The sequence below is a fragment of the Osmerus mordax genome, chromosome 1 (genome assembly GCF_038355195.1).
Source record: "Osmerus mordax isolate fOsmMor3 chromosome 1, fOsmMor3.pri, whole genome shotgun sequence".
NCBI lineage: Eukaryota > Metazoa > Chordata > Actinopteri > Osmeriformes > Osmeridae > Osmerus > Osmerus mordax.
Window position 1 is genome coordinate 25,150,515 of NC_090050.1, and position 14,473 is coordinate 25,164,987.

The 14,473-nt window shown below is 44.1% G+C and overlaps 1 protein-coding gene across 1 annotated transcript; it reads right to left on the reverse strand.

Annotated features, from left to right (window-relative positions):
* Positions 1–610: 610 nt before the first annotated feature.
* igfn1.3 (immunoglobulin like and fibronectin type III domain containing 1, tandem duplicate 3) lies at positions 611–14,472 on the reverse strand. The gene is made up of 24 exons (XM_067260440.1): positions 14,342–14,472; positions 11,250–11,359; positions 10,972–11,094; positions 10,619–10,758; positions 10,349–10,448; positions 10,116–10,157; positions 9,921–9,966; positions 9,652–9,829; positions 9,381–9,494; positions 9,106–9,268; positions 8,304–8,576; positions 7,518–7,874; positions 7,176–7,300; positions 6,881–7,022; positions 6,458–6,751; positions 5,954–6,250; positions 5,567–5,746; positions 5,227–5,355; positions 4,737–5,045; positions 4,469–4,554; positions 3,988–4,180; positions 3,275–3,571; positions 1,999–2,325; positions 611–1,894 (listed from the first exon to the last, which is right to left on the reverse strand). The coding sequence occupies exons 2-24, from the start codon at positions 11,299–11,301 to the stop codon at positions 1,890–1,892; spliced, it is 3,972 nt and encodes a 1,323-aa protein (XP_067116541.1). The 5' UTR covers positions 11,302–11,359; positions 14,342–14,472; the 3' UTR covers positions 611–1,889.
* Between the last annotated feature and the right edge of the window lies 1 nt (position 14,473).

A 14,473-nucleotide genomic window follows, 5' to 3' on the forward strand; every position in this document is an offset into this window, starting at 1 on the left:
AATCACCTGGAAAACATCACGCTTTGGGGATCGATGAATCAGAAGTTTGCTATGTGCTTCTGTGGCCAAGGACAAGGTTAGTCAATTATCTATGCCATCTATTTTTTTGATTGAGAATGATTATCATTGTGGATGAATAGTACTATAATAGTACTATAATTAATAGTACTATTATACGGTATGATAACAACTACTATTGGTATGTTGTTATCAGTAAGCCCAGGAGTAGCAATATTAGTAGTGGTGAAACAAATTACATTATTATTACTAATTGTACTAATTGACTGATTTGCTTGCAAGGAGAATAAACTACACATGAGGTTAGTGTTTCAGAATGTTGTGTCTGTGTGGTGAGAAGCCAGAAACACACAGAAGGCAGCAGCTTGCAGGACGGGCCCTTAAATGGCTGCCGCTCCCACAGCTCCCAGCCCTCTGGATCGTAAAACCAGGGGTCAGGCTCATTGTATTCCTTTAAACGCACAGTCATGCTAGGTCCGAGCACGATTGATTGTGCGTTGTGGGTATTTCAGGAAATGCAATAAAAGTTGACGCCTGCCTTCCGGAATGCTGAGGGAACACAGGCATGGGAGCTTGAGAGTGAGACTCTTGATGTTCTTGAAGGTATTTATTACACGGGTCACCAAGCTCAAGAGCTATGAATATGACTGTGCATCACAATGCTCAACAACTTGACATACACAACGAATTTCACACGAGCCCCAATTCACTCTTTCCATTTGTTAACAGGTTGTTATCTGACTAGTACCATAAGTGATGTAATTTCCTTTTGATATGTATGTAAATGCACGCCCAAAATAGTAAACGAGTAACCAAGCACATGACCAATTTCTGAGTACATAATTGGCAGATTAACACTGCTTTATCCAGAACTAAGATATAGTGTCTAATAGTTTACGTTACTCTGATCGTTGCTGCTTCACTGTGGCACTAACTATTTTTACAGAGGACTTTCCTCTGCGTGTGACAGAGAAAGTGAAGATGGGTCTTCTCAGACAGTTATAGGCTGTTAAACGTCAGTGTGTCGTGCACATATGCCCTAATAAACACTTGTTGTTTCCTGTGTCAATAACCAGAAGGAAACCCTGCACTCTTACTCACAATGTTAGCATTTCTCCAGACGTAGAACTCTGAGAAATAACTGAATGTTTACAAGGTCACGCATGTGAATTTCAAATCATTTATGACTTTCCATGTATTTATGACGTTCCAATTTTAACTCACAATATCCCCTGAAAGAACATAACTGCATGCTCGCAGTAAAAAGAGAAATGTGAAGCCTTGTGACAGTTGGCAAAACAAAAGCAAAGCCAGTGTGACAACAGCACACAAGTTTCTGAGGCTGGTTGGAGTCCTCGAGGGCCTTAGTTTGCCTGTCTTACTATATCCTCCTTAGACCCAGCAAATTCATGTATGTCTATATTGGTTTTGGGGATGACTTGACATATATGATAACTTGACATTTTATTTTTCCTTAAAATATGTTTATTTGACCTACAATACTTATACTGTATAATACACCTATGTTTGATAGAGATTGCTGATTTGCTGAAAAGTCACAAACAAAGGATATTCACAGCTTCTGGTCATAAACCCAAGTTGTCACACTATCTACTGAAATCATATTTAACAGATTATCAACAAAGCATTTATCTTAACTACAACATTATGTCAACTACAGTTTACTGCACATTTTTGGAAACACTTCAGGAAACAAGCACCAGATATGGGTCCAACACTGAAAGCAACACATCACCTAACCTCGATTCTCTTACAGAAGTTACTGTGTTGTATCTTGCCTATAACTCTCATCTAGACGTCTTGATCAGGTTAGCGGGACAGATGCCAGGATGGAAGACTATCTACCTACATCAGTCTGAAAAACAAAAGAAGATGAAATTCAAGTACAAATGTCAAATTGCAAAAAGATTTATGCTCTAGTAGATCAACTGAGAATTTTTATTGGACATGGCCTGTTACCTTTCACTGTGAGTTTAGTGGCGCACTCTGCCCTTCCCAGAGGGTTCTCGGCGATGATCTTGTACTCTCCGGTGTCCTTGGGTCCGACTCTCAGGATGGTCATAGAACAAACCCCACAGGTGTTGGAGATGTAGTAGTTGGTGTTGGTGTTGAGGCTGATGTTGTTCCTGTACCATGTGACGTGGGGTGTGGGGTCCCCTCTCACGGCGCAAGTCATGTAGCACTCGTAACTCTCAGGACTGTTGTGCATTTTCAAAGGAACCAGGAAGGATGGCGCGACTTCCAAGGTCACAGTTTTGGACGTGGGTAAACTCAGAGAGAACTTCTCTGTAGGGAGCATTAGATAATAGGGAAGTAACCGATTAGTCATCATCAATCATTATGTCAAGCAGGTGAAGTGGCTAATAAGACTTGGATGAAAAATGTGTTCAATCAATGTGCTCATCTGTCCTCCTATTCACTTCAGTCATGTCATGTAGCCTATTTAACATTTCCCCTATGTAAACAATCTATATATCTGTACAACAGTATACACATGTATTTATGCTGGATTGCAATTGTGACTGTACACTGACTTTGTTGGAGTTCAAGCAAGTAATACAAATTATTAAAAATAAATTTTAAAGTGCCAAGCGTTTGGCACTTTAAAATTTAAAAGCAAAAGTCTGGTACCTTTACACAATTCAGTATCAATCCTCGCCTGTTAGCCTATCAAAATACGACAGTTAGCTAGCTCTAGCTAGCGGGCTAACACTCAAAGTTAGCTAACTAACTTAATTGAAAGACTCTAGGGTAAACTTTGACCTACGATTGTTAACTATCTAACAAACAAAGTTAGCTATGTAACTAAGTGCCAAATAATGAAGTCAATAATGCCAGCCTGTAGTAGTGCTACTAGCTTGCTACTACAGTAGTGTGTGTGTTGCATTGCAACGGCTTCGCACTAATGTCATAATGTGTGCAGCCAGGAGGGCCTGTTTTATTATGAACATGAGCCCGTAGGTCTATTTTAAAATGATTTAAGTTTAAGTGTCTATCACTTTCATATTGCCAAACTGACCGTTTCATAAAAGTTCAATTTTGCATCTGATCGAACAACGGCCCTTATTAACTGTGATAATGATTTTTTTATCAACCCGAGACAAATCGCTCTGATAACAAGCCTATAACACGGCATGTCGTGAGCTGTTGCTTAAATATACAATTTTTGTTGAATCGTAATTGTTCTGCTGCCGATTTAAAGGACAAACACAGCTGTCTTGAATAGCCTACTAACCTTTTATTTTCACTTCCCCCCAGTTTGGTGAATTAGAGGGAGCGGAGAGGCCCATGTCGTTTTTGGCGTACACCCGGAAGCTATACTCCCTCCCGGCCATGATGTTGATGGCCGTGAAGTTGTTGTTGAAGAGGCGGTCGGCCACAGTCTGCCAGGTGCGCTTGATGGAGTCTCTCTTGGACACCATGTAGTGCAGTCTGTCGTCTCTCTTCTCGTCTGGGGAGGGAGTCCAGGACACGGTCACGGTTCCAGGGACGTTCTGCTCCAGCTCCACCGGGCCTGGAGGCTTGGGGTCGTCTGGGAGAAGGTCAGATACATCATCACTCGCTGGGTTACAACGTACTACAAATCAGTGGCTATTTTAGATTATTTTAGGGGGGCTCAAGCACACCTAAATTTCATCTCAGCACCCCTAAAAATAATAATAAAACAATTAATAATTGAATTATTATGAATTATTATCTTAAATAAGTTTTAGTGCTCTAACCTAAGTGTTTGCAAACGTGTCTGTTAGTGGAAGATGACAAACAATTACAGGCTCAAAGGGATTTAAACAGGTTGGTAGTCTGCCAATAAAACCAAAGGAGAAGAAGTAGATCATTTCATGGCGCAGATTAAGAACACAAGTCACATTCTCATTGGGGGTTGGTGGGCGGTCTCACCCACAAACAAACCTACGCCCCTTCGTGATCAGGTGGCTTGTTTCAGTGTACCTGTGACTCTGATCTCAACACTGAAGGTGTCCTGACCAACGATGTTCTTGACCACGATGGTGTAGATGCCCGTGTCGGAGCGCTCGGACGAGGGGATGAGCATCTGGGATGTGGTGTCGGCGTTGCTGGCGGTGACGCGCTTCGACACGGGAACGCCATCCTTCAGCCAGGTGATGTTTGGCATCGGAGAGGCCTGCAATCAAACACACGGGTCAGCGCTAGGGTCAATCTCTGTTTCTCTTGATGAAATCTCAACATGCACACCCCTTATACACACTTTTTAGTGTGGACTTTTGTCTTATTCTTGCTATTTCACACATTAGCAATGGGACTACTGGCATCCAGCATATGTGACTTTGATAAAAAGGCAGACAGACGTGACATGTTTGTCAGACTGTGGCCTCCACTGTGCAGCAACACTGGGAAGATTTATTTAAATGCTTTACATGCTTGAGATTTTGCATGATTGATTTCACAGAACCTCAAAGTTGATGTTGACTCTTGCAGAGTTGCCAGCTCTCACTACCATGAAGCTCTTCATCTTAGCATCAGTGAACCTTGGTCTCACTGGGAGAAAGCACATGTTAGCATGGGGCTTAGTTAGCATGGGGCTTAGTGATGTTTAGCATTAGGATTAATATTTATGATATGACACAACATATGTTTTTTTGTAGCTTGAACTCTGGACATTGTTTCACACACAGTAGCATAGCCATATCTACTTTGTGAGGTCTGTTGCTGTCACTCACCAGGAGGAGGCATCGCTATGATGTAGTTGTCCAGTTCCTGGGGTTGTCCCTGCCCTCCATCGTTGGTGGCGATCACCCTCACCCAGTACATGGCCATGGCCTTCAGGCCCTTCACCGTGAAGGACGTCATGGTGATGGCATTGGAGTTACAGCGATCCCATTCAGGGTTCTCTGCTGGTCTGATCTCCACAAAGTAGCCCTTGGCCTCGTCCTCCACCCCTTCGATGTCCTTGGGCTTCGTCCAGGACAGACACAAGGTGGTGTAGGTGGAGTCTGTCACCTTCAGGTCGATCACTTTACCGGGGGGCTCTGAAAAATAACAGAACAATATGTGATCAGAACCGTGGCGCAGACGTTTTTATTCACAGAAAGTGTAATTTCATCGTGCAAAGGGCCTGTGTGCTATGGGATCACACACAGAGTAAATATGTGCTGCCTCTTCAAACATTTATTTATTTATTACATTTATTTGGTTGTCACGGTAACTTACTCTTTGGGTCTCTCGCGATTACAAATTCAGACGGGGCACTTGGCTCTCCTGCTCCTGAAATGTTAATGGCCGAGACACGAAACTCGTACTCCATTCCCTCAACAACGTCTTTTACTGCGCACTTCTTCTCTGTGGGCATGACAACACGATAGGGAAGGATCAAAACACAGTAATTTCTCTGGCTTTTTAGCATGCCTAGAGTATGGCTGAAAAACATAATTAGAGCGGAAACAAAAAACCTTCAAACAGTTGCCGCTGAATTGAACGCAGTCACATAAATACGTTTCACATTTCACGCTCGGGAACATACTAATTAGGCGTAACATTCAAACGGACACACCTTTGATAGGCTCGTCTGGTTGGTTAACAGGCCCCCACAGATTGCTGCCTTTCTTGCGTTTCTCCAGGTTGTAACCCAGGATGTTGGTGCCTCCAGTGTTGGAGGGAGGAGACCAGGCCAGGTTGATGCAGTCTTTGAAGGCGCTGACCACTTTGGGAACAGAAGGGGCTCCGGGATACGCTACATGACAATAACACAACTACATCTGACACCCAGCCAAATGTACAGACATAAATTCAGCAGATATGGAAGTTGACCTCAGGTCACTTACACCAAGGAATCCAATATAGGCTTGGTTTATACCTCTGAGGCACCCGGACACAACACAATCACAAGACAGAGGAGCGAGCGTTTCATGTGGAATGACACGAGAGACGAGTGACCCACCTTTAGTTCCGGCCTGGAGATCGTCCGTCTCCATCATATCACTGATGCCCTCCTCCGTCACGGCTCGGATGTGGTAACAGTACTTCCTGCCATGGTCCACGTCCGTGTCCCTGTACTTGGGCTCTGCCGGGATCTGCCCCAGCTTGTTCCAGCTGTTTCTCCCCAGCTGCTGCCGCTCCAGGAGGTAGTTGGTGATCGGGGAGCCACCGTCGTCCTTGGGGGGCCTCCACTTGAACTCCACAGCGGACGAGGAGCTCTCGATGATGTCCACAGGGGCCAGGGGAGGGGTGGGTCTGTCTGGGGCCCAAAACATTGTGGGAAAACAATAGTTACTGAAGCATGTTCTTATTTATTTATCTTGTTATTGGAGGTCTTTATATATAAGATATGAAATAAGATGTTTATTTTATTAAAGATAATGTATCTTTATCTATCATATTTCTCTTGTCAGGAATGGCATGTGGTGGGTTTTATTGTGGTATTGATTAAATGTGCGCTGCTTACCCAGTACAATAAGCCTGGATAAGGCCTCGATAGTTCCACACTCGTTCTTGATTTTGATCTTGATTTCCCCGCTGCTTTTGCGTGGGCACTTGCTGAGCAGAAGGCGACTCTGAGACAACGACTTCTCGATCTTGATGTTGGAGTCTTCAAGAAGCTCCTCGCCCTCGTTGTACCACTGGATCTTCATGGGCTCGCGGCCCGAGAAGGGCAGCTTAAAGGTGGCGTTCTGGCCCGTCCTGATGATGACAGGCTCCGAGAACTTTGCCAGGTCATCAAGGTTGATCCTGGGAGGGTCTGAAACAGGCAGGTGCCATATGTGAAATATTATACACATAGATATTATAGAGACTCATGTCTCTGTACACTAAATACAGTACATATAAATAGATAGGCAGACAGGCAGACAGACAAAGAGACTCTTACCCTCCACAGTCAACATGGCCTCTGTTTTGCGCCCGTCTGCCTCAAAGCGGTATTTCCCTGTGTCCTCTTCCTTGCAGCTCTTAACTATGAGTTTGTGATAAGACCCATCTTTAACCAGGGAGATTTCATCTGATGCTGTAATCTGGAATGGGACACAAAATACATAATTACAACCTTAAAGAGATTACTGCACCGTTTCAGTTTCATTAAGGTACATTTGTTTGAATTTGTATATCTCTCTCATGGATTTATCAAGCTATACAGTAGCATATTTTCACTCCATCTTCCTCCTCACCTCCTCTCCGTCCTTGTACCAGACGCCATCGCAGTCCTCGCTGCTCAGCTTGCACACCAGCTCTGCAGACGTGCCGATGACAGCGGTGATGTCCGACAGCCCTGTGGTGAAGTGGACTCCTGGATCTGGAGAACAGGGGTGTCAGGACCAGGGAGGAACAATCCCTGTGTCAACATCGGGCTTTCACCATTCTACCTGCAGTATCATGGTAGTGCACAGGGTATCCCACTAAACTGGGATGGATGGATTGATAGATTGATATAAAATTAGACAGATGGATAGATGGACACTTAGACACAGACAGACATAGAGAGACAGCCAGACAGATCAGTCTACTCTCACCTATGACTGTGTCTGGGATCAGGGGTCCAGTTCTCACTCTCTTCTTCTTCTCCGTGGGCGTTTCTTCCTCCTCCTCCGGTTCTTCCACCTTTGGCTCTTCCACAGGCTCAGGTTTTGGTTCCGCTGGTTCTGATGCTGGTTCTGCTGCTGGTTCTGCTGCCGGATCTGGTTCAGGTTGTTCTTCAGCTGCGGCCGCCTTCTCCGCCTGGGCCTGCATCACCACCTCTATCATCTCTTCTCTCTCCTTCTGCAGCTTGCCCTGCTGCTCCTGGGCGACCTTGGCCAGGTCTGCTCCCCCGCCCGCCTGGGTTGTCTTACGGACGGCCTTCTTTCCACGATTGTTAGGGTCCTTATCAGCTGTTTAAGGACCATAACATGAGCAGGGTTAGTATGTTATGATAACACACAGTGTTAGGGTAGGACATCCGTGGAACTTACTGAGTAGTATTTTAGTTTAGGTTTAGCATAGTATAGTTAACCCTTGTGTTATCTTCGGGTCATTCTGACCCATCAGTCATTGTGACCCACCGTCGTATTGCGACAACTTTACCGCATACAAAAACAAAGTGAAGCATTTTCTTTTAACCGTTGGGCTGTCTCAGACCCCCCACATTGCGAAGGTTAAAAGAAAATTATTTTTATTTGTTTTTGTATTGGGTAAAATTGGGTAAACACAGCGATGGTTCGTTATGAACCTTTGGGTCATGTGACCCGAAGGCAGCACGAGGGTTAAGTAATGTTGCATGCTGGCTTGGTGGCATCAAGCATTGTTGAAAGTAATCTTACCTTCAACAACAAGCCAAGCATTGCAAGACTTTATTCCTGCCACTGCAGCGTAGATGCCCTTGTCCAGCTGCAAGCAGTCTTTGATGACCAGTCTGTGAATGAGCATGTCCTCTGACACGGTGATGTCATATTTCTCTCCTTGCTCCAAGGGAACAGTCTTCCCCATCCACTGGATCCTGGTCATGGGATGATCGAGCACACACTCAAACACGGCGTCCTCTCTCTCCGTGGCCTTCACCTCCTGGATCTTGACCAGGAAGTCGACGGTAGGAACTGTATGATACACAGACAAATGGACAGGTTTGGAATGTGCAGTCTGTGCACAAACACCATACATCATATTCAGGGGCGTATGATTTTGAATGTAGGTAGGATTTATAACTAAGGATCCTTATAACTAAGGATGCAGCCGTTAAATATGATTTTCTTAATAAAAATGGGAGGGGGGGGTCTTATTTTCAATTTTCAATAACAGGATGGGACATGTCTAATAAATACCCTTGTCAGAATCAGAGAATCAGGGCCTCATTTACTAACATTGCGACCGCAGCTTAATCTGCCCCTTTGCCCAACCGCAAATAGCGCACGGTTTATTTCCACATTTTGCGTGGTATTTATCAAACCTCAACCTTTACTATCAATCCTGTTAGTAAATGAGGCCCTCAGAATCAGTTTACAGTGGCCGGAAGGTGCAAACAATAAACACATACGGATCAATAAACCTGTATGGATCAATGTATGATCGAACATACGCCCTTGATCATGTTAACGAGGGGACAGACTCGTCAGAGAGTGATCTTACTTTTGAAGTCAGTAGAGAAGATGTTCACCCCCTCTACCATGACTTGGTACAGGCCAGCATCCTCAGGGTTCAGGTCGTTGATGTTGAACATGTATTTCTTGCCAACTTTCTTTAAATTATGCTTTACTTCTGTGTCGCAATCAAATGCAACCATCACTCCATCCTGTACGACGACATTTGATTAGGCTTTACATTTTACAGAATAATATCATGAATCAATATGATAGACTGTATATACTGTATATATAAATACCACATACATTACTCAAGCTTACCTTGAACAAGAAGAGTTTGCTGTTTGGGTCTTTGAGCGTCATTTCAAATTCGAACTGCGCACCCCCTCCAGGTTTAATTTCAATGGGCTTCAAGTTGCTGAGTTGTTCAATGAACTGTTGGAGAACATTACTCATTTTCAGAGTACACAGAGCACGTTCTAGTCTGTTCTTATGTCTTGTCGCTGTTGTCTGAGGCATAAACATTTATCTTGAGAATGATTACTGACTGTCAGTACAGGGTCTTGATGATATAAGGAGATCCAACACCAACCTTAGCTTGCTCCTCCTCTCTCTCCTTCTTCTTCTCATTCAGTTTCTTCAGCATCCAGCGGAAGTCAGTGACTCCGTACTCAGAGCAGATACTTTCAAAATCTTTCTTATCGGCGCTCAACAGAAGATCCCAGAAACTGTCATCGATCACTTTCTTTTTCTCTATCGGCCCATCGGCCCTGGAACAAATATAAGCAAGCCAAGTGTTAACTTAAAGGCTCTTAACAAGATAGACATATTTCATGACATATCTACCTGCCTTGTTCTTACCTTGCCTTTAAGGTCTTTTTGAAATCTTCAGGCACTTCTCTAACAGCTGGGTTGGGATTCATTCATCTTGTTAGACTGCACTTAAAGATGCACTTACAATGCATGCACTAGTTATGTCACTTTGGTGAAAGCGTCAGCTAAATGAATAAAAAGTCAATTTTAATGGAATGGCCTGTGTAAAAAATAAAAACAAACCTGTTCTTGTTTCTTGCAAAGCCCGACTTTTCTTATAGCCAACTTGAAGGAAAATCATTAGATTAAAGACACATCGGTAAAGAATCAGTGAAACATGCTTGTATATAACAAGTATTAGATTTTTATAATATACAGTACAGAATATATAGTTTAGCAGTTTAGAATGCTCTTTTGAGACCTTTTTTTTAAGGTGTAATTACTGTTTACAACAAAAATAATGAGAGTAATCTCACCTTCGATCACATTGAGGGCAGCAGTGACAACAGCTCGTCCATAATCGTTAGTGGCGAAGCATTTATACGTGTCTGCTTGATCGGGAGCTACGTTTGGCATCTGAGAGGGCATGAGAGAGGGTTTCCACGCAGTGCTAAGTTAGAGTTCGGTCTCTGGGTCGTCGTCCCCCACACACACAATTATACTTTGCGTTTTGCCCTCAGCCCAAGACCTCTTGTCAGTACTGAACATTGTTTAGCAGGAGTTTGTTTTGGTGTTTGTTTCCACACCTGCAGTGAGTGCTCCCCAGAGGCTTCGTCGTAAACAGACTGGTACCGGTCAGGGTCCGTCACCTCGCCGTTGTTCCTCGCCCAGGTCACAGAGGGAGTGGGGTCTCCAGTCATGATCGCCTTGAAAATCGCTAGTTTACCTTAAGTAGCGGAAGAAATGCGGTGTTCGAGTATCAGTATCAACATCTGTTCTTTGTGTGTTTGTGCACATAGAGCACATGATGTGATGTTTATGGAAGCATTTCAATATAAGGAAAGTATGACCAAATGTAATACGAATGTGATCAGTGTTTTTAGGTTTCGTTAGCTTAATGTGGCGATGTCGAATATGACTTAGAGTGGATGAACTGTACCCTCCTGGATGGTGAGAGCGATGGGCTTGCGGGTGAAGTCAGGGTGGCTCTTCCCCTCTGGGATCTCCTCCACATACTGGGTGATCATCACCCCGGGAACCCTCGACCTCTTCTTGATGGCCACTGGAACAAAGAGAGAGGGAACCCTGATTTAACAATCCAGCATTGTCCTCCTCTGTACACCAACAAGGAGATGTACAGGGCTTGATATTAGGTTATGACACACCTATACGAGGATATATTAATGTGTTGATTTGATGCTTATGAATGTGGCTCACCCTGCCCAGGAGCAGTGGGCTCAGGGTCCTTCGTCTTCCTAAACCTGGACATCTTCGAAATCTTGTTTTCACGTCAAACACAACAGCTTTTCTGACTGGGCTTTCTCTTTCTGGAGGAACAGCACGGTTCAGATTAGAGGCCGACAGCGAGAGAGAGGCAGGTGAGGGAGCAGAGCCGTCACCATAATGTCTCCCTGCTCAGACACGAGCTGGGGTTCGGTAAGATAGATGGGGGAGATTCATTTCCTGTGAGCTAACATGAAGACTAATTGCTGCACAATGCCGAACACAATTCATAGTGTGGTTCCGAGGCACAATTAAGTATTCATTCCACCGGTTCAACTGCACCACGGGATCGTGGTGTATTTGGGCGCTCAATCCCAGGCAGTCTGCCTTGTTTAGGGAGAAGGAAACACAGACAGGGAGAGAGTCTATAGAAAGGACAGGGAGAGAGTCTATAGAAAGGACAGGGAGAGAGTCTGTAGAAAGGACAGGGAGAGAGTCTATAGAAAGGACAGGGAGAGAGCCTATAGAAAGGACAGGGAGAGAGTCTGTAGAAAGGACAGGGAGAGAGTCTATAGAAAGGACAGGGAGAGAGTCTATAGAAAGGACAGGGAGAGAGTCTATAGAAAGGACAGGGCGAGAGTCTATAGAAAGGACAGGGAGAGAGTCTGTAGAAAGGACAGGGAGAGAGTCTGTAGAAAGGACAGGGAGAGAGTCTATAGAAAGGACAGGGAGAGAGTCTATAGAAAGGACAGGGAGAGAGTCTGTAGAAAGGACAGGGCGAGAGTCTGTAGAAAGGACAGGGCGAGAGCCCGGAGCAGAAGGTGCCTGGTGGACAGCTATAAGTAACAGTTAGAAACCTCATCTCTCTGACGCACAGTTAATCATCTTCAGATGGTCCTAGTCAGCAACAGGTGTCGTTTCCCTCAGCTTCAACCACTGGATTCTGGCAATATGTCTGCCACAGGAATCTAATGTTGACACATTTTGTGTAAACTCCGCTCTTGTTGAAGACTATATTAGAATGGTAGAAAATGTGAGTTATTACTTATGACTTCACTGTCCTTTTCTATCTGAGTTATAACTCTTGCTGGGAGGTTTCGTTGACTTTTTAAATACTTGCATTGTTTCTACATTACTATGAATGCATCGGGATCTCAAAAGGATGTATGTGGTTGTACAGAGGAAGTCTTTGGTATTATTATTTAATTCACCTTGAAGATGGTTAGAATAACCACAGTTCTGAAGCATCTGAATAGCACAGGTTTGAATTTAGGAGACTTGACTTTTGCACATACAACTTTTTCTATTAAGTAGTGTGTATGTTTCTTTTGGTCAGATTACTATATTAGTCATAAAGTGGTTCTCTAATTCTAGAGAGGTTGTGAATGCAAGAATTCCTGTGACCACAGAATACTTAGCATGCCCTTACTAGGCAGTAGTACATCACCTGCCTAATTCTGCTTGCAGTAGGTCACGTAGCTCATAAAACTATCTATCAAACACCAAAATGTGACATGAGTCGCATGCTGTAAAGGATAGCTGCAAGCTAGGTTAACTCCCTGATATCCACAGGAGTTAACCACATCAAAGGACATCCACACAAAAAGAAGTAATCATACAGTGGGTTTTCGCAACTGTAATATAAGAATCCTGTAAATCGATCTACTTATTTGTCTACAAATCAGAGTTTACAGTTTATTCCCCACAGACTAGTATGTAGGCGTAATGAATGTATAGAATATCTGTAGATTTTTTGTGAAGTTGTATAGTGTTGCATATACTGCACACATGCTAACAAAATTTTTAAATTTTCACTGTCCGTTCAACAATGACCCCTTCCTCCTTTCAGTCCTGTGGATTTAATTGGTTCAAATCTACCATGTATATATTTCACATGGATAATTAGTGGGAAGTGCGTTGTAGTGGCCCTCTCTGAGCATCCTGTGTAACGCACATAACCGCACACCCTGAGATTTACATTTACATTTAGTCATTTAGCAGACGCTCTTATCCAGAGCGACTTACAGTGAATACAGGGACATTCCCCCGAGGCAAGTAGGGTGAAGTGCCTTGCCCAAGGACACAACGTCAGTTGGCATGACCGGGAATCGAACTGTCAACCTTCGGATTACTAGCCCGATTCCCTCACCGCTCAGCCACCTGACTCCCCGAGATCAGGTGAGTTATGCATGGGCTGCCATCTGGGTGCGCTGAGTTGAATGTCTTTGCCTAGTCAGGCATTAGGACTTCCATATTAGTATGGCATGAAAAACAGCCATGCCCAGCAACTGTGCGGGGGGATTGATTTATAAATAAAAGGGTGTGAGACAGGTCAGTGTCCCAGGCCGCTGGTCTCCGTCTAGTGGTGGTCGGGTCTCCTCTTACAGGCCTGGCATGCTCACTGTGATGGGTTTATGTGGGTGTCGTGCTGTCGAGCATCACTTGAAATGCTAGGGTTGGTCTGATACTTGCACATGACGTTTTGTGTGATATGATGTGTTGCGTTTCTGTCGGAGCCTCGATTCTACTTTAGTCCAGTGGTACTGTCATGTGCTTGCTTGAAACTGGACAATAACTGAATGTACATTTAGTCATTTAGCAGACGCTCTTATCCAATGTAAAGAAGTTGGAGTAAAATGTAAAGAGTTCACTTAAGTTTTCAAAGTTTTCTTAGTTTCACCTAGTGTGAACATCTTCATTGAGCCACTTGGGAGGGTCATTTCAGATTGACACTATCTCCTTATTCCTGTTCAGCAGCACAGCTTCTGTTGCTGAGTTAGAGCAGATCCCTGCTGGCACTGAACATTCATGACATGTTTCTCATCCTCCAGCAGCAGATGTTGTAGCCTGCCCTGTTCGGCCCTCTGATCCACACGTTACCATCCACACAACAAGCGCTAGGTGTTCACACCCACCAGCACATACTGTTTCCACAGCATCCCCGTGCTGTAATCTCCTCAGCTTTAGTTTGACTATTAAACACTGTGAGAAGCCTATGATGATGTATCACAGAAGCTACAAGAAAGTACACCAATACAATCTAAGAAATGTCAGTAGTTATTCAAGTTTTTTACAGTAACACTCACATTTTTTTACGCGTTCGGTCTTCTCGTCACAGCCCCCTGGAACTTCCTACAGATACTCGAGTCTTCGTTGCGTGTGAGGAGATCAAGCCTGCATGAGATGCAGAGTTCACGCTGTGCTTCGCCCTGTCACAG